Below are 23883 nucleotides of genomic sequence, written 5' to 3'. Positions count from 1 at the left end.
TTGAGTTAGGTAGTGGTATATGAAGGTTCACGATTTTATTTTCTTTACCTTCTTGTATGTCTGAAACAGTGGGGAGGAGAGAAGATTAAAATTGGTACGTGGTTCTCACGTCAGAAATCAGCTTCCAATAGTAAGTTTTTAACATGCAGTCCCCAAAAACCTTGATAACACTAAAAGTTTCGCCTTTCAGGCCTAAGATACATACTTCTTCAATTACTTCTGCAAGTTTGCTCTTGAGACTTTCCAGTTCGATGGCTAATATCTTCTTTTCCTCCTGAGCAGATACAATTTGTTCTCGAAGTTCTGCATTTTTAAAGAAAACATAAGGGGAAAAATATAAATAGATGTATTTTTAAAAGAAGAAATCAATGTTGAAAAAAGAATCGACAATGCCAGTCTACATGCGGCTTATGGTCAAGGCTATTTAACAATTAAAAGGAAAATACAGAAGTAAAAGACAATGAAAATCTCAATTCCGTGCCCTACAACAACAGCCATAGTGATCAATAATTTAATATCAAGCAATCTCACTAGGTTAAAGGCACCAGATTATGTTTTCTTCGAATTCTACCAAAACCACATTCTAGAAAACTATCTGGCATTTTAGAAGTAAAATTTTTTAAGCTTTCAGCAAAACAATTTAAGTCACTGTATTCATTTCTCTTTTATTTTATAATGGTCATGGGCTCTTGTCACAATACAATATAAACAACTGGGCAGTTACTAATTTGGAGATTTTCATTTGAAGAAAAAAATCCTGATATGCTGCCAATTTACAGCCCTTAAACATTATTTGAACTGACTCAAAATATAACCTATTTGAAAAAGGGTTAATTCTAGTAATTTTCTCTCCAGAGTTGTGGGTGTTTTGTTTCTTAATTTATTTCATATTTCTTATTATTGGGATTTAATGAAAACGGTGTTACTCGAATGAAAATATTAGCAAGTGTAAATGCAAAAGCTTCTCATGTTAGATTAAAGTTACTTCTACCATTCAAATGTTAAAAATATATAAACGGATTAGCGCAGAGCACTTAAATTTATGCCCAGGCTCATGGTTTTGCCAGTTAGTCTTTAACTACTTTTAATTTTTTACCTTTCTCCAAGGACAATAAGAAACCTGCTATGTGGTTATTTATAAATTAAATCAAACTTTTTTACATGAACCCAGCTTAAAGGAGTCTCAGAGACTTATTTCAAGATCACTTTCTCTACTGGCTGGCTCATCCTGAAGACAGAACAAGAGCTACCATACAGTTCAAGACCTAACAGAAGGGAGCTATGAACAAAAGAAAATTCTTTAAACTGCCTCTCTCTTTCCACCAGCATAAATATTATTTGGTCCTAGGTTAAGGTAGTGGAGAGTCAGATAAAGATGACTTTCTTTATACAGTCATCCCTCAGTATTCGCAAGGATTAGTTCCAGGATCCCCTCGGATATCTGCGAATGCTCAAGCCTCTTATATAAAATCGCACAGTATTTACCTACAACCTAAGGAGATCCTCCTATATACTTGAATCATCTCCAGATGTAATACTTAATACAATATCAATGTTATGTAATTAGCTGTCATACTGTATTATTTAGCAAATAACAAGAAAAAAAGTGTACCTCTTCAGTAAAGACAAAACCATTGTATAGGCCTAACTACAGAGTACCCGTCAGCCATAGTGTAACATTTTTTTCTGAATATTTTCGATCCATGGTTGGTTGAATCCGTGGATGCGGAACCCGTGTATATGGAGGGCTCACAGTACTTTCTTCTTTACACTTGCAACTGAAGTTTTGTCTACCAAGCAAACTAATGAGTACTGCTTTTGACATGTGCACTATGTTTAAATGCCCCAACAGTTACTGAATCAAAACCTGCTTTCCTATGTCTTTAATAGAAACAATGCATGTGTGCACGTCTAGTGTATTTAATAGATGTATCATATGACCTTGCCTAATGGCACTTCTTGCTGACCAACACAGTTGTTTAATACTACATAATGCTTATAGCTCATTGCCTCAATCAGATGATAAGTTCTTTGAGAGCAGAGACTAAGCAATTTGGGGAGGAATCTTGCCTAAAGATTCCAACAGAGAACCGGACAACCAGGAGGGGTTGGCTAGATATATTTTCATTCGTTCTTTCTTTCATTTTCATTTCATCAAAAATATCTTAACACATAGTCCATATTCAAGTTTACAGACTAACTGGCTGTCTGTCAAAACAATGCTTTCAAAAGTGCCCAGTCCCAAACGAGAAAGTGATGCATAAAGACAAATGTTATATCCTAGCATGATTCTCAATCAGCCTACTCCTAGAACATTTAAATCAGATTTTTTTTCGAGGTAGATCCAGGCATCAGTATTTTTTAAAGTTCCCATGTAATTCCAATGTGCAACCAGGGTTGAAAAAGCATTATCAAAAATAATCTCAATAATTAAGCCAAGGGTCCCACCTTTGATTTGCTTCTGACACTGTACGGAGACACAAGTCTCAGCAGCAGCATCTGGGTCCGTAGATGAATCTTCATCATCAATGTTTATCTCTTCAGTTATTACATCTGGTCCCAGCTTGGCCATGTATAACATGCTGATTCTTTTCAATGTCTTATTTTCTTTATTTAGCTAACGCAAAATATAAAAATGGTTAACAGTAGTCAAATGAGTGTCTGGGATTTTTAAACAACAAATTAAGTGTACTTTTGTCTTACATATTCATCAACATTCACAGCATAACAATTAGAAGATTCATTAAATAAGGTTTTACTTACACTTTTAAATATTCAACTTATTACTTTAAGTAAGACCTGATGCCTAGATTATAGCCAGCAGCATGTGAGAATGCTAGTTATAACTGATAAGAAATCTAAGGAAATTAAAACACCAGCATAGATTAAACCAAGCATCGACTTGATTGCCTTAATTAAGGCACTTTATTTCAAGTGAGTGTTTTCTTTGATGCTGTACTGCGAACTACTTTTAAATGTTTGCCCAGCACTCCATCTTTTCTGGATACTGCCATTCTACGTGATTTCAATGGAACAGCCATGTTTCCCCCAAAACATACCTTATCCCTTTGGCCACAGATAATTAGTCCAGAGATTAGGCATATGACCCAAGCTTGGTCAATCATATCCCTTCTCTAGAAATCAGGAGGCTAGAACTAAGAGACTAGTATCTTTCCACACATTCCAGATGTAGAGAAGTAGGTGGCAACCACATTCTGTTACTGAATTGATGAACAGAGGAAGGAAGTCTGTAGCAAAGCCAAAACGAGGCTGATGTGTAGAGTGAGGCAGAGAAAAAGCAATAAGAATAGGGTTTCCCACAGGGCTCCGGCCCATTCCTGAAATGCTTCTAGCTCACAGGTTCTGTGGGATTCTCCAATCTCTCTGTAACAAATTCCTATTTTTTTTCTTTTCTTGCTTAAGTTAGTTCAAGACATGTTTCTATCTGTAGGGAGTTCTAATAATACGCAATAGAAGAACATTCAAGATATATATCCATTACCTCTATAAAAAGAATTTTAATTCATAATAGAGGAAAGGAATCTTAATTCACTAATATATTTGTTTTTTCCTTCATGTAGAAATGAATTGGTTTTTAGTTACTCAGCTATCATCACCTTCTTTAGCACATGTGTTCATGTGCATATAAACATTAGTACAAAGCACACATAAAGACTACACATGGTCCAAAGTCCACAGGAAGAAAATATGGTTTGCTTACGTTTTCTCTTCTCAAGATTAAAAAATAAAAGGTTTCCTCTGAGTACATGAAAGTCTTTAAAAGATTGATTTCTCTAGTGTAAAATATAAAATATAGAAATGCAAATAAAGGTATTTCCTTTACTAAGAGCCCCGTACCATCAAAAAATATTTAAACTAATGGTTCCCAGCTCCACATATTAGACTCTCTAGAGAGCTTTTAAAATATCCCAGTGCACAGCCCCTCACCAGACCAAAATGCCTGGCATGATCCCAGCAGAGCACTTTTTCAGAGCTCCCCAAGTGATTCCATCATACGTCAGTACTAAGAGTCACAGATGTAGAGTAATGCAGTGCTTTGGTATATCTTTCTATAAAATCGGAATAGCAGAGTTACGAATCAGCTCAGCAATCAAATTGTCTCTGCTTCTACAATGATCTAATCTTTCAGTCTCAGTTTTCTCATCAGCAAACCAAGAATAAAAATAGTCTCTATTCATAATATAAAGATTAAATGAGATATTACAAATAAAGTGTTTCATAGAGTGACTGACACATAGTAAAAATTCTGGAAGTGTTAGCTACTGACAGTAACAAAAGAGGTTTAGTTTGTGTGTTTACTTTTCCTTTAGAAATCTTTTATCAGCTAGTTTATGCATTGTTTATTTCCTTCAGGATACTCATGAGAAAATGAAAATACTAATTCTCGCCCTCTGGGGCTTAATATATTATTTCCCAGGCCACCATCACAGGGATACTTAATAACCTGAGAATTAAGAGATCTGCCCTCAAAAGAGTTTGATGCCTCTATTAAACAGGGCACCAAAATCCAGCAGCTACTTTCTGGCTGTAATACAACTACTCTTTTTAACAAAGTCACTAACTTGGGGGGCGGGGGCAGGGGTTGGGGGGAAGCCTGACAGAAAATGTCGACAGTCTTCTCCAAAATGTCAAGAGTCTTTCCTAAAACATTATTTTCATATTTTAAAAGAAGGAATATAAGGTTTATACACATGAGATCTTATAACTATACTAACTGAAGACTTTTGAAAACTCTGAATTCACAAATTTTGGCTAAGCTATTTCTTTGCAGTTATTAATCATCAAATTATATAGGTTAATGGTATGCTACTTTTTTTCTAGAGCCTCTAAGTTACAAGGAAAAATAAATCTTTTATAATCCTATAGTAACAGAATCTTCTATATTCACATTTAAATGGAGTTTTTATATTGCACACAGTTTAATAAACATTTAAAGATACAAAATAAGCAGATCTGGACCATACAATTTAAATAACTGGTCTACATTTATCAATTTAACCTACGCATTTTACCAAAGTATCTATACTTGCTTTTAAGAAAATTATGAAGCCAATTGCATCATAAGTATTTAACATTCCATTTGTCATTAATTTGAGAACAAAGATTTAGAAAAACAAGAATTAATGTACAGGAATTTTGCTACTCAGAAAATGGAGCCTACTTTCAAAAATGACAATGATAACTAAATCAGGACATGCTACTATCATTTACTGATCCCATATAATGAAGTTTCTAAATTTTGCATTCAAAGCTCTACTATCCGCCATATCTAATGAGAACATCTAGTGTTTGATTAAATAGGTTTTTTGGTTTGTGTTTTATTCTAAGCCCCAAAGTTCACAGTGAACCCTCAAGAACAAAACATGTGCCCATTTTCATAAAGCCTTCTTAAAGAGTAGGTGATGAACTGTATAAATTAAGGATCCTACTATCAAGACAATTATAAAAATGACCTTACATATGAGTAATACAGTGGTTCATAACCAAAGATGAATATAACAGTCACCTGGCAGCTTTTCAACATACACCTGCCTGGGCCACACTCCTATAGTCAGTGACTCTGGGGTACTATTATAAAATCATCCCTGACACAAAACTAGCCTCAAAAATGGAAGAAGGCTGGAATCAGACCAAGCATATTCTCCGACCGCAACACTTTGAAATTGGACTGCAAAAAGAATGTGGGAAAACCCACAAATATGTGGAGATTAAACAACATGCTACTAAAGAATGAATAGGTCAAAGAAAAAAATAAAAGGAGAGATCAAAGTACAAATAGAAACAAATGAGAATGAAAATACAACATATCAAAACTTTTCGGATACAGAAAAAGTGATAAGTGGAAAGTTTATATCACTATAGGCCTATCTCCAGAAACAAGAAAAATCCCAAATAAACAACCTAACATTACATCTTAAAGAAATAGAAAAAGAACAAATGAAGCCCAAAGTCAACAGAAGGAAAGAAATCATAAAAATTAGAGCAGAAGTAAATGAAACTGAGAACAAAAAGACGATAGAAAAAAACTAATGCTACAAAGAGCTGGTCTTTGAAAAGATCGATAAAATTTACAAACCCCTGTCTAGACTCACTAAGGGAGAAAAGAGAAAAAACACATATAAACAAAATCAGAAATGAAAGAGAAGTGACAACTGATACCACAGAAATACAAAGGATCATACAATGATACTATGAAAGACTATATGCCACCAAATTCAATAACCTAGAAGAAATGAACAAGTTCTTAGACTTATACAACCTTCCTAGATTGCATCACTAAACGCTGGAAAATCTAAATAGACTGACCCACAGTAAGGAAACTGAAACAATCATCAGAACCGCCCCAAAAGTCAAAATCCAGGACCAGTTGGCTCTACTAGTGAATTCTACCAAACATTCAAAGATGATTTAATATTTATTCTTCTCAAACTCTTCTAAAAATTGAAGAAGAGGCAATACTTCCTAACTCATTTTATGAGGCCAACATTACCCTGATACCAAAACCCGGTAAGGATAACACAAGAAAGAAAACTATAGATCAATATCTCTGATGAATATGGATGCAAAAATCCTTAAACAAAATACTAGCAAAGTGAATACAACAATATATTAAAAATATTATATATCACAATCAAGTAGGTTTCATTCCAGGAGCGCAAAGATGGTTCAACATTTGCAAATCAATCAATGTGATGCACCACATAAACAAAATAAAAGGATAAAAATCATATCATCATAACAATAGATACAGAAAAACATTTGACAAGATATAACATCCATTCGATTAAAACACTTAATAAAATGGGTATAGAAGGACAGTAACTCAACATAATAAAGGCCATATGTGACAAACTCTCAACTCATATCATATTTAATGGTGAAAAACTGAAAGCTTTTCCTCTAAGATCAAGAATGAGATAAGAGTTCCGCTTTTCCCACTTTTATTCAATATAGTATTGAAAGTCCTAGCTAGCACAACCAGGCAAGAGAAAGAAATAAAAGGCATCCAAATTGGGAAAGAAGAAGTCAAACTGTCATTTTTTGCAGACAACATGATTTTTTACATGGAAAATCCTAAAGAATCCACCAAAATACTATTAGAAACAATGAATAAATACAGTAAAGTTGAAGTATACAAAATAAATATACAAAAATCCACTGAGTTCCTATAAACTAAAAATGAAGTTTCAGAAAAAGGAATGAAAAAAAAAAACATTTTTACAATTGCAGCAAAAAGAATAAAATACCTTGGAATAAATTTAACAATGGATGTGAAAGACCTATACACTGAAAACTACAAGACATTATTAAAAGAAATTGAAGAAGACACAAAGAAATGGAAAGATATTCTGTGTTCATAGATTGAAAGAATCAACATAGTTAAAATGGCCATATTCCTCAAAGCAATATACAGATTTAAAACAATCCCCATCAAAATCCCAATGGCATTTTTTAAAGAAATAGAACAAAAAAATCATCAGATTGGTATGGAATCACAAAAGACTCCCCAATAGCCAAAGCAATCCCGAGAAAACGAAAACAAGACCAGAGGTACCACACTGCCTGACTTCAAATTATACTACAAAGCAACAATAATCAAAATAGCATAATCAAACAGATATTGGCAGAAAAATAGACACACGGAACAAAAGAACAGAATTGAGAGCCCAGAAATAAACCCACATATATATGGGCAAATAATTTTGACAAAGTGAAAAACATAAAATGGAGAAAAAAGCGCCTCTTCAATAAATGGTGCTGGGAAAAATGGAAAGCCACATGCAAAAGCATGAAACTCAACTGCTATCTGTCACCATTCACCAAAATTAACTCAAAATGGATCAAAGACCTAAATATAAGACATGAAACAATAAATTATATAGAAGAAAACATAGGTGCTAAACTCATGGAACTTGGATTTAGAAAAAATTTTATGAATTTGAACTCGTAGGCAAGGGAAATAAAAGCAAAAATAAATGAATAGGACTATATCAAACTAAAAAGCTTCTGCACAGCAAAAGAAACCATCAACAAGACAAAAAGGCAACCAATTGAATGGGGGAAAATATTTGCAAACAATGCCTCTGATAATGAGCTAATATCCAAAATATATAAGGAACTCATAACTCAACGACAACAAAAAATAATGCAATTAAAAAAATGCAGAAGACCTGAACAGACACTTCTCCCAAGAAGACATACAAACGGCCAACAGACATATTAAAAGATGCTCAACTTCATTAGCTATTAGGGAAATGCAAATCAAAACCACAATCAAAACCACCTCATACCTGTAATGGCTGTTATCAACAAAACAAGTAATAACTAGTGTTGGAGAGATTGTGGGGGGAAAGGAACCCTCATACACTGCTGTTGGGAATGCAAATTGGCACAGCCACTGTGGAAAACAGTATGGAGGGTCCTCAAAAAGTTAACAACAGAATTACCATACGACCCAGCAATCCCTCTTCTGGGTATCTACCCAAAAAAGTTGAAAACATTTATCTGTAAAGATACACGCACCCCGATGTTTAATGCAGCATTATTTACAGTGGCTAAGACATGGAAACAACCAAAGTGTCCTTTGATATATGACTGGATAAAGAAGATGTGGTACATATACACAATGGAATATTACTCAGTTATAAGAAAAGATGAAATACTGCCATTTGTGACAACATGGATAGATCTTGAGGTTATCACGCTAAGCGAAATAATTCAGACAGAAAAAGTTGAGGACCATATGATTTCACTCATATGAGGGACATAAAACTGAAAGTAACAGATGAACCAGACATAAAAACAAAAACTCATAGACACGAACAACAGTTTAGTGCTTACCAGAAGAGAAATGGGGAGGGGGTAGGTAGGTAAGAGTAAAGAGGGTCAAGTTCATGGTGACAGAAAGAGATTTGACTTTGGGCAGTAAACAAACAATGTAATATACAGATGATGTATTATTGAATTGTACACTTGAAACCTATATAATTTTATTAACAAATGTAACTCTAATAAATTTAATTTAAAAAATCAACCTGATCTACCCTGACACTTAGGACAAGATGACTGTAGCTCACAGAGGGGAATTCTCTTGTTCAAAGTCACTAATTAAATTAAAAGAGGGGATAAAATAATTTTTTAGATTATTATACAGACCAGTGATTAACGTGCATAATGAAAAAAGAAGTCTGCTTCTTTCTCACTCCAGTACTAACTAGTCCATCCTGTCATTCAAGATGAGATGGCAGTCTGGGGAACAGAACTAACGTGCCCAAAGTCACACATGCGCAAAATAACATAACCAGAAATAAAACCTGTGATATACTGCTCCCAAACCACTGATTTCCATAAACTCTGCCAGTCCTGAGAAAGTAGTCAGTGTTGTCCCTTTGGATGTCCTATTGCATCAGGAATACTTGTTAATAACAAGAGAAAATACAGAGACTTTACTTAGCCACGACCAGATTCAGAGTGCCTAGTATGCTCCAAATATTTTTTTCCACTTGTTTGAAAAGAAGAAATAAAGGAAATGAAAACAGAATCCACATGGTATTACATACCAGTGAACCCGAGTGATGTGCATCAGAGCAGAAACAATGTGAGAGCACCCATGTCATAACTGTTTTTAAAGCAATGGCCTATATTGCTATGTATTCTTTAGACAAATAACAGGAGAAAATTACATACACATATTTACATTCTTAAGTTCTGACTGCAGATCTTATGAATTCTAATGCAGTGTCATTAAGCAAATATCTCTAGCAAGCACACAGTTAATGCATACAAATTAGATAGATGATAGATAGATAGATAGATAGATAGATAGATAGATAGATAGATAGATAGATAGACAGACAGACAGACAGACAGACAGACAGACAGACTGACTTGAGAATTTCAGTCACGGCCAAAGAAATACTTTGGAGGTAGGTGACAGGAGAGAGGGGAAGGAAATACACCCAGCATTACTAATGAAATTTGGTTGAAAATTGCTGTAATCCATTTTCTGATGAAGTGGTTCAGATGCATTTTACCCAACCCAAAATACATAAGACAGAGATAAAAACATTCTTTAATAATAATGTACTCCTGATGAGATAGAATATAGAAAATTACACACTTGGTAAATTCATCAGCTAGAAGCAATCAGTGGAGCACTAGAGGTCACCTTTAGCATGCCCTCACTTTGCTTTTGCAAATAATCACCTGAAATGTAGGCTTCAGGCTGACTTTTTCATCTGATTCAAACATTAAACATTCACTGCTCTTTTATGCCACACCAGGTTAGTTTGAAATGTGGTTAGTATTTTAACCAAATGCATAGACATTTGAAAAGTTCAGTTCAATAGATTACTCTGGGATCATTTTTTATAGGCAAAAGCACAAATGCTGAAATACATACATACAAATGTTCCTTTTACAATCAAAATAACCTTTGCATTCAGACATATCTACATAATCATATTCCACAATGCTGAGACCTTACAACACTTTCCTCATCACCAGAGTAGACAACAGATTAAAGAACTAGAAAAAGCAGAAGAAGACAGAGGCCACTGTCTAGAACAGCAAGTTGAAACTGAAAAGCTCAGGTAGAATTCCTTTAATTTGAATAGTCTCACCTTTGTTGCCAAAGCTTCAGCACTTTCTCGACAAGTCTTCTCTATTTCAAGATGGTTCTGCATAAAATTAACTTCCTCTATAACCATGTGAGAAACTAGGAATGAGGGGGGAAAAAAAAGTCTCAGCATTCAAAGATTAGTCAGCTATTCCAGAAGCCCACACATTTTGTCCCATGATTCAGAATACTTCAATTCTTTAGCTAGCCAGACCTTTAGCTATCATGGAAAAAAAGTGTTTAAGATGCTGCCCTGATTAAATCTTAGCTCATATCTGAATGTATAAAGAAAAAAAGAACATAACAAAGAAACTTTATTGCTATTATATACATTTTAAGAAAGCTACTTAGGATGTTTTTTAAGTGACTATTCTCTATGTAGCTACATACATAACCACTAATTTAAACAAAAGAGCCTCTTATAAATAAAAAGTGACAAGCAGGATTTCCTTTTCTTATCAGGATATGACACATGGATCTGATAAGGAAAATTAGCTAACGAGAAATTTTAAAAATTAAATCTTGAGTTGATCTCATAACCGTAATAACTACGTGGCAGCTTAGCTAAGGTAAGTTTTGTGAGAGTCATCTTTATTAGCGACAGACTAGTTACTATTTTTTAATAAATTCCAGGGCAGAGAAATAAACCAACGAGATTTCTGAACTATATGATAATGGAAATAGATGCTAGTAAATTGCTCCTTGCATCACAGACTGTCACGAAGATGAGGGAAAAAATTTTACTTGGTATTTTACCAATACCTGAAAAATAGTAATTTTCAGATATTTTTTGGTAGCTTGTTTATGTAAATTGAGATGTAAAAGTACAAAGTAATTTGAACTTGATTGTACTTTGAAGATCATGTAAGAAAAATACCGATTACTTTCACCCATATTTGTAGTAAAAGAAAATGCTCAGAATTTCAAAATTACCTACAGACATGTATAATTCCTGACATTTGTTTGGCTTAAAAAAAAGAAAAATTATGTATACCCAAACGTGAAACCCAACAAAGTTAGGCAAAAAGCACTGGGCTCATGTAACACAAAGAGAGATTACTTTTGCTTCATTTAAGCTTAATTAACCTGCAATTATGATTAAACTCAGGGGAAAAAATTTCTCTCCAAATTAAATACAAAAATGTATTACTTCCTAAGTCTGTCCAAAGTTCTTATTATGTTAATATTCAAATTCATAAAGCAGCACTAAATGGCCAGAAACATCTCTAACCTTGACATTTTTTCAGGGGTAATAATAATCTGCAGCAAATGCAGGCCAACCAAAAACCACTTAACTAATTAGTAGTTGCAGTCACCGAGAAAAACATGAATCAACACTGTTATTACAAGTGGCACATTTGAGTGGCATCTAATTATGACTTGATGAGCACGATACTTGCATTATCAACATTACTACTGCATCCCATCAGGGCCTAAAAGCTGCTGATGGCATTGACTTCGAGAAACTCCCACTCAATGGTACAGCAGCACCCAACAATCGGCTTGGCAGGGCCCCCCTCACTAAATGACACGTTAAGCGTAATTACTGGTAGACATTGTAAATAAACAGGATTGGAAGTGAAAATTGTACCAAGTGCATAAGACACAATCTGACACATTGGAAGTGGCAGCCTTAATTGAGAGTTTCTTTGACTGCTCAAGATCATTTCAACTGCATTTCTCAGAGGACAGTGATTATAACTGTGGAGACAGACGGCATAATGGTATCAGCACTGCTGACAGAGCAGTGAATTAAATTGTATCTGCTGTTGTGTGAAAGCCTTGATGAGAGGTACAGATGCCTTAGTGGTCTTATCATTATAACACAATGGTCATGTTGTCATCAACCTTTCTGGCTCCAATTGAAAAGAAATGATTGTGTGTTGAAGCTCCCCCTCCCCCTCCCACACCACCCCCCTTCTCCTCTTCTATCTCTTGTTCTGAATAGAACCAATTTTCAGAGAGCTATGAAATCACGCAATAGGTCCTAAAATGCAGCTGCTTGGCATACAAACGGGTCCCCATTAAACTGGAATCACACACAATATGTGTTTATGCCAGAAGAACAAATAGAAGCTGAACACAGGCCAAGTTTATTCACACACACAAAGCCCATGTAGCTCTTCATCAATATAATTGCCTTTTATATTGTAGTTTAAATAATAGGCTCTATTATTTCCTTAAAATCCTAATATTCCTGGCATTTTATCACTATGTTTACAAGGTAGGTTCTTCAAAAATGTGAAGGAAAGAGAAAAGAAACCTATACAATTTTTACATCATCAAATATTACTTTGAATTTTTAGCCTTAACTACTTGACATCTTCTGCCACAATCTGGTATTTCCACTATCATAACAAAAACATAAATACTCTGCATTTTTCATAGGAATTTGACTTTTTATTCAATAACATTCTTGCTCATAGAAGAGTAAGAAAAATTATTCCACGGTAGTAAGGGTTAGCCCTAGCAAAAAGAAAAAAACAAACAAACTTATTTTCTAAACATTTTGTAAAAAGCTGCCCTGTAATTTGAACTTGATAAACTTAGCTAGGTAGCACTAACCCACATTTTCTCCAACTCTGATACGGACTACCCTATCAGGTAGGGTTTTTATTTCTTCCTCCAAGAGGGAACAGTAGAAATTAAAAATTGTGCTTTAATTTTTAGTTTAAAAAGTTATCCCAGTGCTACATTGGTAACACAGACATCTGCTCACCAACTTCCTAGATTCAAAAGGGAAGAACATATTTCAAAGGGCATTAATAGCTGTAAGAAGCATGACCCCATTTCCAAAACTAAAAGTCTGATCACATGACACGAAACAGAATTCTTTTAATGAACAAATTTATTTGTACCTTTCAAAGGATAAACATTTTAAAAACCTTTCATTGCTCATTTAATGATCTGCTTTATGGTCCTGAATTCTACAATCCATGACCACTGCACCTAAACCACCTATAATGTGGATGACACGAAGGTTTAAAAACGGAAAAAAAAATGAGCTTTAAATAAAGTGACCCTATTAAGGCAGTCGTTTTAAAAAAAAAAAATCCTAGTATTTTAGAAATACATAACGAAATACTTACAGATAAATGACATGATGACTGGAATTAGTTTCAAAACAATCTGAGGTCAGTGAGAGAGGGAGTATGCATCACAGAGGGAGAAGACTGTCCATGAGCTGACTACTACTGAAGCTGTATGATGGGTACATGTGGGTTCATTATACTATTGTCTCACTTTTGTATAAGCTTGAAATTTTCCATAATAAAAGTTTTTTTAATGACTCTGAGAACTCAGAAGTGTAACCTAAAAGTACATCAATCACGGATTTTATCAGTCGAGTCAAAATCAGCAGTTTGTCTCTCCCCCTTTTATGACTCCAATACGCTCTTACACATTTGCCGTCATGGAATACATCGCACGGTAGGGTAACTGGGTTTGGTTTTGTCTTTTACTTGTTTTTGTCTTCTACTAACTGTGAGCATTAAAGCAGAGATTTTGTTTTACGCATGTCTCTCTTGTACTTTGCACACAGCTGATTCATAAGTACAAAGCAGGGAGTCACGTTTGTGTTTGTTTGAATAACTGAAAAAATGTATCAGTCCTAAGTTTATCTGTGAACACCCTTTTACGAGAATGTTCTCTGTTGTGTAGAATTTCTTAGGAAACAATCACCATCGCCATTTATTGAGCCAACTACGTGCCTAGCCTTGTGCTAAACCCTTTACATGTGTTCTCTCGGAAATCCTCACATCTTGTGAGGTAGGCATTACCACAGCAATTTTATAATTGAGAACACTGAGGCCCAGAGAAGTTAAGTAACATATCCCGAATGACAGAGTTGTAACTGGTAAAGCCCAGCCAAACCTATTTCTAGGTGACTCCAATTTTCTATTCGTTTTCTAATTCGTCATATTTAAAGGTGACACCACCAATGATGTTGCTTCCTGAGCAAACCGCCACTCCATCCAGCCAACTCTCACCAATATTTAGATGCCAGGATGTGTCTAAAGTGTCCGTGGTGAACATACCATACGTTCCTGTGCAACATCAGATCACTTAGAAAGGTTTTCATGTAGTAAGAAAACACCCATGAAAACTGGCAGTACAGGGAAACCGGTGTGCCCTACAGCAGAGCGAAAGATCTAACTGTGGCCCGAATGACATGAGAGGACTATATTTCCTTCTACTTTCGCGGGAATCTGTCTCTCTTGGATACATGGCTTTACCACGTAGTAATGTTTTTGCACAGAAAGATCAGAAAAAAGGCTCAGAAAGAGCTGGCAGAGGCCCAAGAATGGCATGGAAATATGGACAAAACCAGCTAGGAAGAAAGCATGCTAAGCTAGGGAGAGCAGCGCCCTACGGCCTGACAGAGCTTTTCCCGAGCCTCAGTCAGCTGCTCTGTCTATACTTCCAGAACTAGGCCCGACGACTAAACATTACAGGGAAACCAGTTTCGACTCAGCACCAAAAGAAACTTTCCCCAACAGCTGTCCAAATGTGAAGACCAGTGTCTAGAAAGTCACTCACAAAAGGCAAATGATATGAACTCTTAAAACTGAAGAGCAGGCAGGCGCTGGACGGTGCAGTCAATGAGATAGTGGTAGCAGAAACTAACGTTTGAGCGCTAACTAAAACCCCAGGCACTGTGTTTAGCACTTTTTACATGGATTATCTCATTTAATCCTTGAATAGCCTATGAGGCAGAGCCATTTATCCCAATTTTACTAGTGCAGAAATTGCTCAGGGCTACGTGGACTCACACCAAAATGGTGCTTTTCACGGGCGATAACGGCCTCACTCTCTTCCAAATCTGAAATTCTACCCTATGTTCGAACATCGTGAACCATATATCTCAGAAACATTTTTTTTTTGGAGAAATATTTAAAGCTTTCCTAGTCCCCCAAAGAAAGTCCCATTTTAACTATGCCAATCTACTATCAATAATTGATTCAGCACATTAATTGGTCACAATGTCAATGGTATAACTCTTTTGGATATGACTCAGTGTCAGCACAAGTGTAAGAACATCCCATTAATCCTGCATTGGGAAGGAGAAGATTCTACACTATTGTAAGTCATACATTCATAAATAATAGATATTTCTGTCAGAGCATACTGGCCTCCAAAGACAGGTATTATCAACAATATTCCCTTTAGATATTCTTTGTTACTGACAGCCAGACACTTGAAATAAACTGGCTACTGAAATTTAACTCTAATGCTTCGCTTTTATAGCTGCTTTACCTTCAACGAGAATAAAATGTTTTGTTATGTAGTTACCAAGTTAACATTTACGTTATAATCAGACACCCTGACTAACACAGCATCTGCAGAATGATGGAGAAAGGCCTTGCTTCCAGAGGGAAGGTGAGTCACGTTCCCTGCCAAGGTCTGGCCCTTTTCCCAGGACATATCTCATTCTGATCCTTCTTTGTCACCGGAAATGTTCTACCTTAGGGGATAGAGTATTAACAAGTTTATATAACATACAAAATAACATAGCAAAAACTTAGAAAATTATAGCTTTTGTGAAAATATAACTTTCCTTGGTGTGAGGGCTATTTCAAACATTGAAAGTCTTAAAAATGTGTAAGCTCTATGAACCTAGAATTCCTTTTTTATAACCAAAAGAACTAATCAGATCACCGTAAAGATGTACGTGTAAGAATACTTGCCATGGCATTATTTACAATAACTAAAAACCGGAAATGATCCATCTATCACCAAAGAAACGTGTAAATAAATTATGGTATGATCATATAACAGAATATTTTGGACAACAATTAAAACTAATATACATATCTACTGATAAGCAAAGATAACCATAATATATTGTTTACTGAAGAAAGCAGGCTGCAAAACTGAATGCAACATATGACTGCATTTTTTATAGATACATATATCACGCAAATAAAAGACCGAGAAAAAAAGAGTATAAAATACTAATATGGGCTTTTATCAAAGAGTCAAGATAACAAGTAATTTTTGTTCTCCTTTAACTGTTCAGTACAGTAAAATTTTTTATAACAAGTATAAACTGTCTTTTATAATAACACTCTCATAAAAAGATAATGCTCATTCCATTTCTTTGAAAAATCACAGTAATGCTAGGGCATTTTGGGGGCAAACAGGAAGACGATTCTTGCTTTCTTGGATACCCAATACATCAGCAGCTAAACTCAGGGGACACGTCTGCCCACATAATCTCAAGACACAGTTATACACATTATAACGATTCCACTGAAATGCTTACGTACTTTTCTGAAATTCCTCCAGTTTTCTAACAGCCTCATCTCGTTCTTGCCTAATTTTGTCACACTGAAATGAGAAAAAAAAAAATGAAAATATTAAATTTGTATTATAATAAGTTTAGAAAGACAAGAAAGAGCAAACTTATAAACAAAATCAATTTTATGAAAAGAAAACAAAAAACAAAAACCTTTAAAAAAAAATAAAAACATTAATGGTCACTCAGTATTTGTACTGCTCTCTCAGCATGGTATTTGTGCCATTGTATCCGGCCAATTTTCTCGGACCTTCTAAGATAATGAGTCACCTTACTGCTCATTATCTCCTCAGTTACAGACCAATTTAACATCCTTGAGTTAAAATGTATTCATTCTTTAAGAGAATATTTGTGCCTCTTTTTAAGTAGGTGTTTTGCTAACACAGTGAACACCCCACTCAACTGCAGGTCAAATTCCCTGAGACTGGATCATTTCGAAAATCCAGAACACGGTACACAATCGGAAGTGACCACCACATGAAGACAAACTGCAGCCCCATGCCCCACGCACGCACGCACTCTCTCAAGAAAAACCCATCCTTGGGTCCTGAGAATTCTGAATAAAAGAAGGGAGCAATTTAAAAGAAGATAAAATATTCCACATAAAGCACGTATCATTCACATAAAATGGATTTTTCATTTTAAAAGGTGGGAGGACTCACTGAAAAAACTTCACGAGGCAAGACCATAAAAGGCAAAAAAATAGATAGATAGATAGATAGATATAGATATATTATTAAAGCATGAGGATCTAATAGGGTATCTGGTATAGAAACTAGTATTTATTATTTTAACAGGCCTTGAAGTTACTGAAGAATTTTATAAAAGCCTAATGTTCATTATGAGAGAAGTGAATTCAATCTACCCTGAATTTCAAAAAATGGGAAAGTATAGATTTTCATCAAAAATGTCTGAACTTTAAAAAGTGATTTCAGCTATTAGAATAATTAAAATTTTAATTTTGTGGAATACTATAATAAGAGGATCATGTGAATAAAACACAACTTTAAATTATATTTTAATCCTATCGTGCCAGATAAATAGACTGGGATTTCATGCCTTTGGCTATTTTCAAATTTCTATGGCTAAAAACAACGATGCCACTGATACTTTGAAAAACTCAAATTAAAATCGTGAGATAGTCTCATTTGATAGACTGGCAAAAACTGAAAAAGTCTGATCTCAGAAGTTGGAAACACATACTGCTGGTGGAAGTATCAAATGGTGTTACTACTTGGGAAATAAACCATCAAAATTGAAAATGCACTTACCCTATGACTCGACAATTCTACTTTCAGGTTCTATTACCACAATCTCTAGTAACGTGTATCAGATCATCCATACAAACATGTTCAGCATTTATAATAACAATAAATCATATTTTCCTATAATACAACACAGAGCAGTGAAAATGAATGAACTATAAAGCTCTACGTATCAACACAGATGAACCTTAAAAACCGTAATGCTGAGTAAAAGGAGTTGCAGAGTACATATCAAATGATACCTAAACACACAAAGACATACAAAATTTATGACAGTAGTTGTCTCTGAAAACATAGGAAGGAGACTAGAGTTGGAAGGCACAGGCAATATTCAATAATTTTATCTGTAGAATTATTTATTTTTAAATTTTGAAAAAATAAGTTAATTCTGTATGTTGAGTATTTGTTATATCATCTGCCTTTCCCTGTGCTTTTAAAATATATTTTTTTAAAGTTAAGCGAACGGTTTAGTTTTAGTCTCTCAAAAACGCTAACTTTAAATAACCTATCACCATTCCTCCACCTGGGTAGATCCATCTGACAAGAGTACATGAAACAAGACCACAGAACTACAACAGCAAAGCTGTTTACCACGTCCTGACTTAGACCTTCCACAAGAGGGGTCAGCTCCATTTCCTGAAGGAGAAGGCACACAGGAGTTCCCTTTATCCATGGGGAATACGTTCCAATACCCCCCGGGGATGCCTCAAACTGTGGATAGTACTGAATCCCATATATTCCATGTTTTTTCCTATATGTAGATACCTATGATAATGTTTAATTTATAAATTAAGCACAGTAAGAGATTAACAATAACTAATAATAAAATAGAACAGTTATAACAATGTACTGTAGTAAAAGTTATATGAATGTGGTCTCCCCCACAGATGTCTGTCTGTCTCTGTCTCTCCGTCTCTCTGTCTCTCTGTCTCTCTTACAAAATCTCTGATAACCAATCTGGTAAGTGAGAGGGCCACTAAGTAACTAACGTGTGGGTAGCCAATCCAGTGTGGATATGCTGTTCAAAGGGATGACACATGCAGGCAGGACGGGGACATTGCAAGATTTCACTGTGCTACTCAGAACAGCACACAATTTAAGACTTATGAATTGTTTATTTCTGGAATTTTCCATTTAATATTTTCAGACCATAGTTGACTATGGGTAACTGAAACTGTGGAAAGTGAAACAGCAGATAAGGGGGCACTGCTTTACTTTTTCATAAAGGTTTTCTTGTGAAAAATCTATCCCCTGTAAAAAAAAAAAAATGTCTAACATAGTTTCTAGTTCCAATTTAACAAACTCCATTTATTGTTTTCTGGTGTTTAAAATTCTGAACACTAGAGTTCTAGATTCTCAAATAAGCTTTATTAGATTCTTCAGCATACTGTTTGAGTCTTAATTTTATGAGACTGCTAGCCATTTGTTTTTGGAATGTTCCTCTTGTTTTCTAGAATGTGGCTTCTGTTTGTTCTGTTTCCCCACCTCCAACAAGGCACAGTACAGTCTAAAGCACAAAAAGAAACATAATTTCTGACTTGACTTAAACTCCTGAGTTAAGATTGTCAAATGAAATACATCTGATGTTTTACTTTCAAATTAATTTCATGTTTCTAATGCCTGGCATTTCCAAAGGTAAAAATCCCCTGTGAAAACTGTCTTTATCTAAGAGTTGGTGCTTGGGAGTGTTGCTCCTGAGTTAGCGCCACTTAGGTCCTTCTGTAGACCACTCGAAGCTCCACCTGAAGAAATTAGAGGCTAATTCCATTCTTACTTAAATCAAATAGCCGGAGTTTTCACTGAGAATCTGTATGACAAAGAAATGGGCTAAGTATTATTAAACAGGATGGTACTCTTATCTACACAGATCTGAGAAAGGCCACCAACCGACATCACACACAAACCACCAATGCAGCTACCATTTACTGGTCATTAATAACACACGACAATCTTAGGTTGGCTTATACCAATCCCCCAAAAGTAAGACCTTATGCCCAGGTCCTCTGATGACAAGGCCCAGGGAGACAGGCTCTGGTTTGTAACGGGCCTCAACCTCATAGCCGTATTCCAACATGCGAGGAACCGGTTTCTCTCGTCCAGCGATGTGCTTCTGCACTAACCCCAGTGTCATCACCAGCCGATCAGAAGCTGTCTCCCAACCCCAGCTGTGTTCTATCAGGGGTCTTCATGTTGCTTCGTTTTCTATTTTCTGCAACCGCATTATGATAGAACTGGCAGCCACAGAATTTACCATCTGCTATGGCTACTGAAAGGGGTATGTGTTGGGGGGAGGGATCTACACATGCTGCAAATGCAGCTTACTTATTCTGAACCAGGGCTGAACAATATATGAAGGACAAGCCTGTTTTCCAAGCAGAAATCCAAACATCCCACATATTGCATCATTTTAGGTGAACCCAGAAAAATACCTTATAACCTTTCTGTCATTCTACCCACAGGAAGAAGTCAGAGATGGTTCTGGGCCTTTTCAGAAGAACGTTATGTCTTTATGTCCCACGGAAACCCCTCACGATCCTACTCCTTCCTCTACGCTGCTCACGCAGCTGCACCATCTGCAGAAACGGCTTCTTTTTATTTGAGAATTGTTCATGAAGACTTTGCAATAGCAACAGATGTTCTTGGGCCCACATCACTTAATTTTGATGCCCAATGATTCTCTGTAGCTCAAGGCGGGGGTAGAACCTAGCAGCACGCACACCGGTTGGTTTAACCAAGCTGGATAACACGTCTATTCTAGCAGCTCTATTTCGGTTCTTTATCAAGTGGTGAATTGACCGGAGGTTGGCCTTGCTGGTTTTGAAAGCTCTTAATATCAGAAGCCCTGGCTATTTTCCAGATCTCTTCCTTGAGCCTCATCCAGGCAGATACCTGGCTTCTGAAACTAAACCAGCATTTTAAAGCATTGGCAGAGTGATTTTCAGACGACAGTCCTTCCATTGTGAACTGGCATTAGTCCCCACGACACACCGAAACAGGAAGCTCTGTTCTTTCTCCTGTGTACATCATCCAACTACTGTTCGTACTAAAATGTCTCCTTAACAGGGCTCAGCAAAAATACAGATAACTGATGTAAACACCAAGTCACCTTTATATTTCACTGTGTGTATATTTATGCAAGCAAAACCCTAATATTCTGAATTGTGTCTACCTTCCACTAACATAAACATTAATTTTTTATCTCCGTGGCGCACAAATGCAGTGGAGGGTTGCCAGCCTACAGACAGGCCAGTGTGGGGCCCAGGAAGTATGGACATGCGCTGCATACACACGACGCCAATGGAGCAGACAATCTATGTATAGGTAAGTGCCTTCCAGTTGGTCGAATTAGACTTCTAAGCAAGTATCTACTAAGATCGCCAAATGCCTCTATCTTCCTCCTCTGAGCATTGAACAAATTGTTTGTATGGCACCTACGCGTGCCAGGCACTGTGTTAAGCACTCGGGGGAATGCAGTGAGGAACATAACAGACAACGGTGCTCTCACAAAACAGATCCACCAAGGAAGAGCAATAATGAAACCAACGATTTATAAGAATACTTTCTACAACGAGAGAAACACTGCACTACAAGAACACAGAGCAGAAGCTAGGACACTAAAGTCTGAAGAGGTCTCAACCCCACACCATTTTTACTTCTTTTTCTTAAAGTTCATTCCTTTTATGTACAGTTACAGTGTTTAAAAATCTAAACATGCATTGCACCAAAATTGTGCTTATTTACCTGTTTTAGACTCTTTGGCGATACAGTCAGAGGGCCATCAAATCATTTTTAACAATCATCGACAATTCTATTGTTCCACCTATGTAACTTTGGCTAGAACACAATGGTGCTTATCCTTAAAGAACACAATAAATTAAATCATTCCCACTAGGATAGAATTCCTTTCACTCTCTCTCTCTTTCGGTGGTGCTCTTTCTTCCAATTCAAAGTTCTTTCCCTCCAATTTTCACAAGCAATGAAGTGGTAGCTGCCCCCTAAAGCTGTCTTACAGCATTCTCCAAATTCTAGGTATTGTGTGTTCTATGGAAACACATGTCATCAGAACAGAGATCCCTGCTCTTTGTTTCTGGATAGATTGCTGTTAATAAGAGACTCATTTTCACGTTCAAACTGCTAAGTAATTACTTTTTCTCTGGCACAACCACTTGCCACTCTGTTGTAAAGAAACTGCATGTATGTGGATGTATTATGCATGAACAGTTAGCATAATGGATGCATATCTTGCTCTTTAAAGTGGCTTCTTTATTGATTTTTTTCCTCAATAAAATTCGTTGGGACCTTCACCTCTGAAATTTACACAAGAGGAAGAAATTTTAATAATAGACAGCTGAACCAAGATGCAAACAGTATCATATATCTTGCTTCTTGAAACATAAGTCTTGGAAAGTATCTGTCTCATTCCCTTTTCATTCATTGTTCCTGGCAAGCTGACAGAACCGCCTGATGCACTGTCACAGTAGCTCACCCAAACGACTTCTAATCAGCCACTTAAACATTTATTCATTTTGAAACTCCATCTCAGTTCATAATATTAAACATAAATACTTACTGTTTAAAGGCAGACATTCTTCTATTATAGTTTTCCTCCTTTTTATGCACACTCCATACACACGCACCCTCCGCCTTCACGAAGTTGAAAGCGATTCCATTAAAAGCTCAGTGAGGCTTTGCCCCCCGTATAGGAAAAAAACCTCAAATAATTATGACAAAGATCCTGAATGAGTCATAAGAGAATGCCCTTCAACTGTAAAAGCATGACTAACATTTGAATATGGTGACTGTTTCGCAAGCAGAGTAAAATATTTTATTTAGTTGATTCCAAAATGTATAGTCCTCTATTTTTCCATACCCCCCCAAAAACAGATTTGGAAGGATTGCTGACCTCAATAGGATAGGCTTTCTTACTTTTTTAACATACTCTTGATAATGTCATGTAGAAAATAGGCAAAAAAGTAATGGAAAGTAGCACTCTTTTCATAATCTCCACTTATATTGATGTTAAAAAAAAAACTGAATTTTTTATATTTTAATCCAGCCCATACAATTTGTACCCCATGTAATATTTTTAGAATTAAACTTTTTGTCGATAAAATAAGTGCATAAGAAATATACAGATGTTTTTATTACAAAGATGCAAACAATTTTGCTTGTGAGACAGAGAAGACTTTGAAAACAAGTGACATGTAAGTTAAGCATTAAGAGCAGCTAAGAATCTGTCACATGGGACTGAGCAGGAACTTTGTCTTTCTGTCCTTTTCCCATCCCACCCCCAAACTCTAGGCATCCACTTATATCATCACGATTATACATAACAACAATTATACATAACAACGGTTATGTGTCACCTTGCCTGTGTCACCCATTAGAGTGGTTTTACTCAAGAGTGAGAATCTTCTTCATATACTTTTCTTTAAACCCTACTACTCGGAAGGCGTTCAACAAAACATTTTCCCTTCAAAAAGCTTTCCTTAAACTCAAAAAAGATTCTGATTCCGTTCTTAAAACACTGATTAAAAACCACAAAATGATCCACATTACATTTTTCTTTAAAAGGGAAAACTGTGAAAAAAAAAATCATAAAACTTTGGCCCACCCTTCCAAAATTCCTACTCTTATTCTTGGAATGCACTATCTCAGAGTCTATGTGCACACACACACAT

The 23883-nt window shown here is 35.8% G+C and overlaps 1 protein-coding gene across 3 annotated transcripts in view; it reads right to left on the bottom strand.

Annotated features, from left to right (window-relative positions):
* SHTN1 (shootin 1) overlaps window positions 1-23883 on the bottom strand; it is a 94326-nt gene that overhangs the window by 53344 nt on the left and 17099 nt on the right. For 2 of the 3 annotated variants that reach the window (XR_005654638.1, XM_039871089.1), the window contains exons 3-6: window positions 16909-16969; window positions 10644-10738; window positions 2449-2617; window positions 206-303 (exon numbers count right to left, since the gene is read on the bottom strand). Coding sequence is in view for 2 of the 3 variants with exons in the window: in XM_039871089.1 (XP_039727023.1) it covers window positions 206-303; window positions 2449-2617; window positions 10644-10738; window positions 16909-16969 (423 nt within the window). In the remaining variant the exon portion in view is untranslated. Of the gene's footprint in view, window positions 1-205; window positions 304-2448; window positions 2618-10643; window positions 10739-16908; window positions 16970-22772; window positions 23148-23883 lie in introns of those variants that run through there. The other variant, XM_039871090.1, reaches the window with a different exon arrangement.

Source organism: Pteropus medius, unplaced genomic scaffold, assembly GCF_902729225.1.
Source record: "Pteropus medius unplaced genomic scaffold, Ma_sr-lr_union100, whole genome shotgun sequence".
NCBI lineage: Eukaryota > Metazoa > Chordata > Mammalia > Chiroptera > Pteropodidae > Pteropus > Pteropus medius.
The sequence above is the reverse complement of the archived record's forward strand: the minus strand, read 5'-3'. Positions and strand labels throughout refer to the sequence as shown.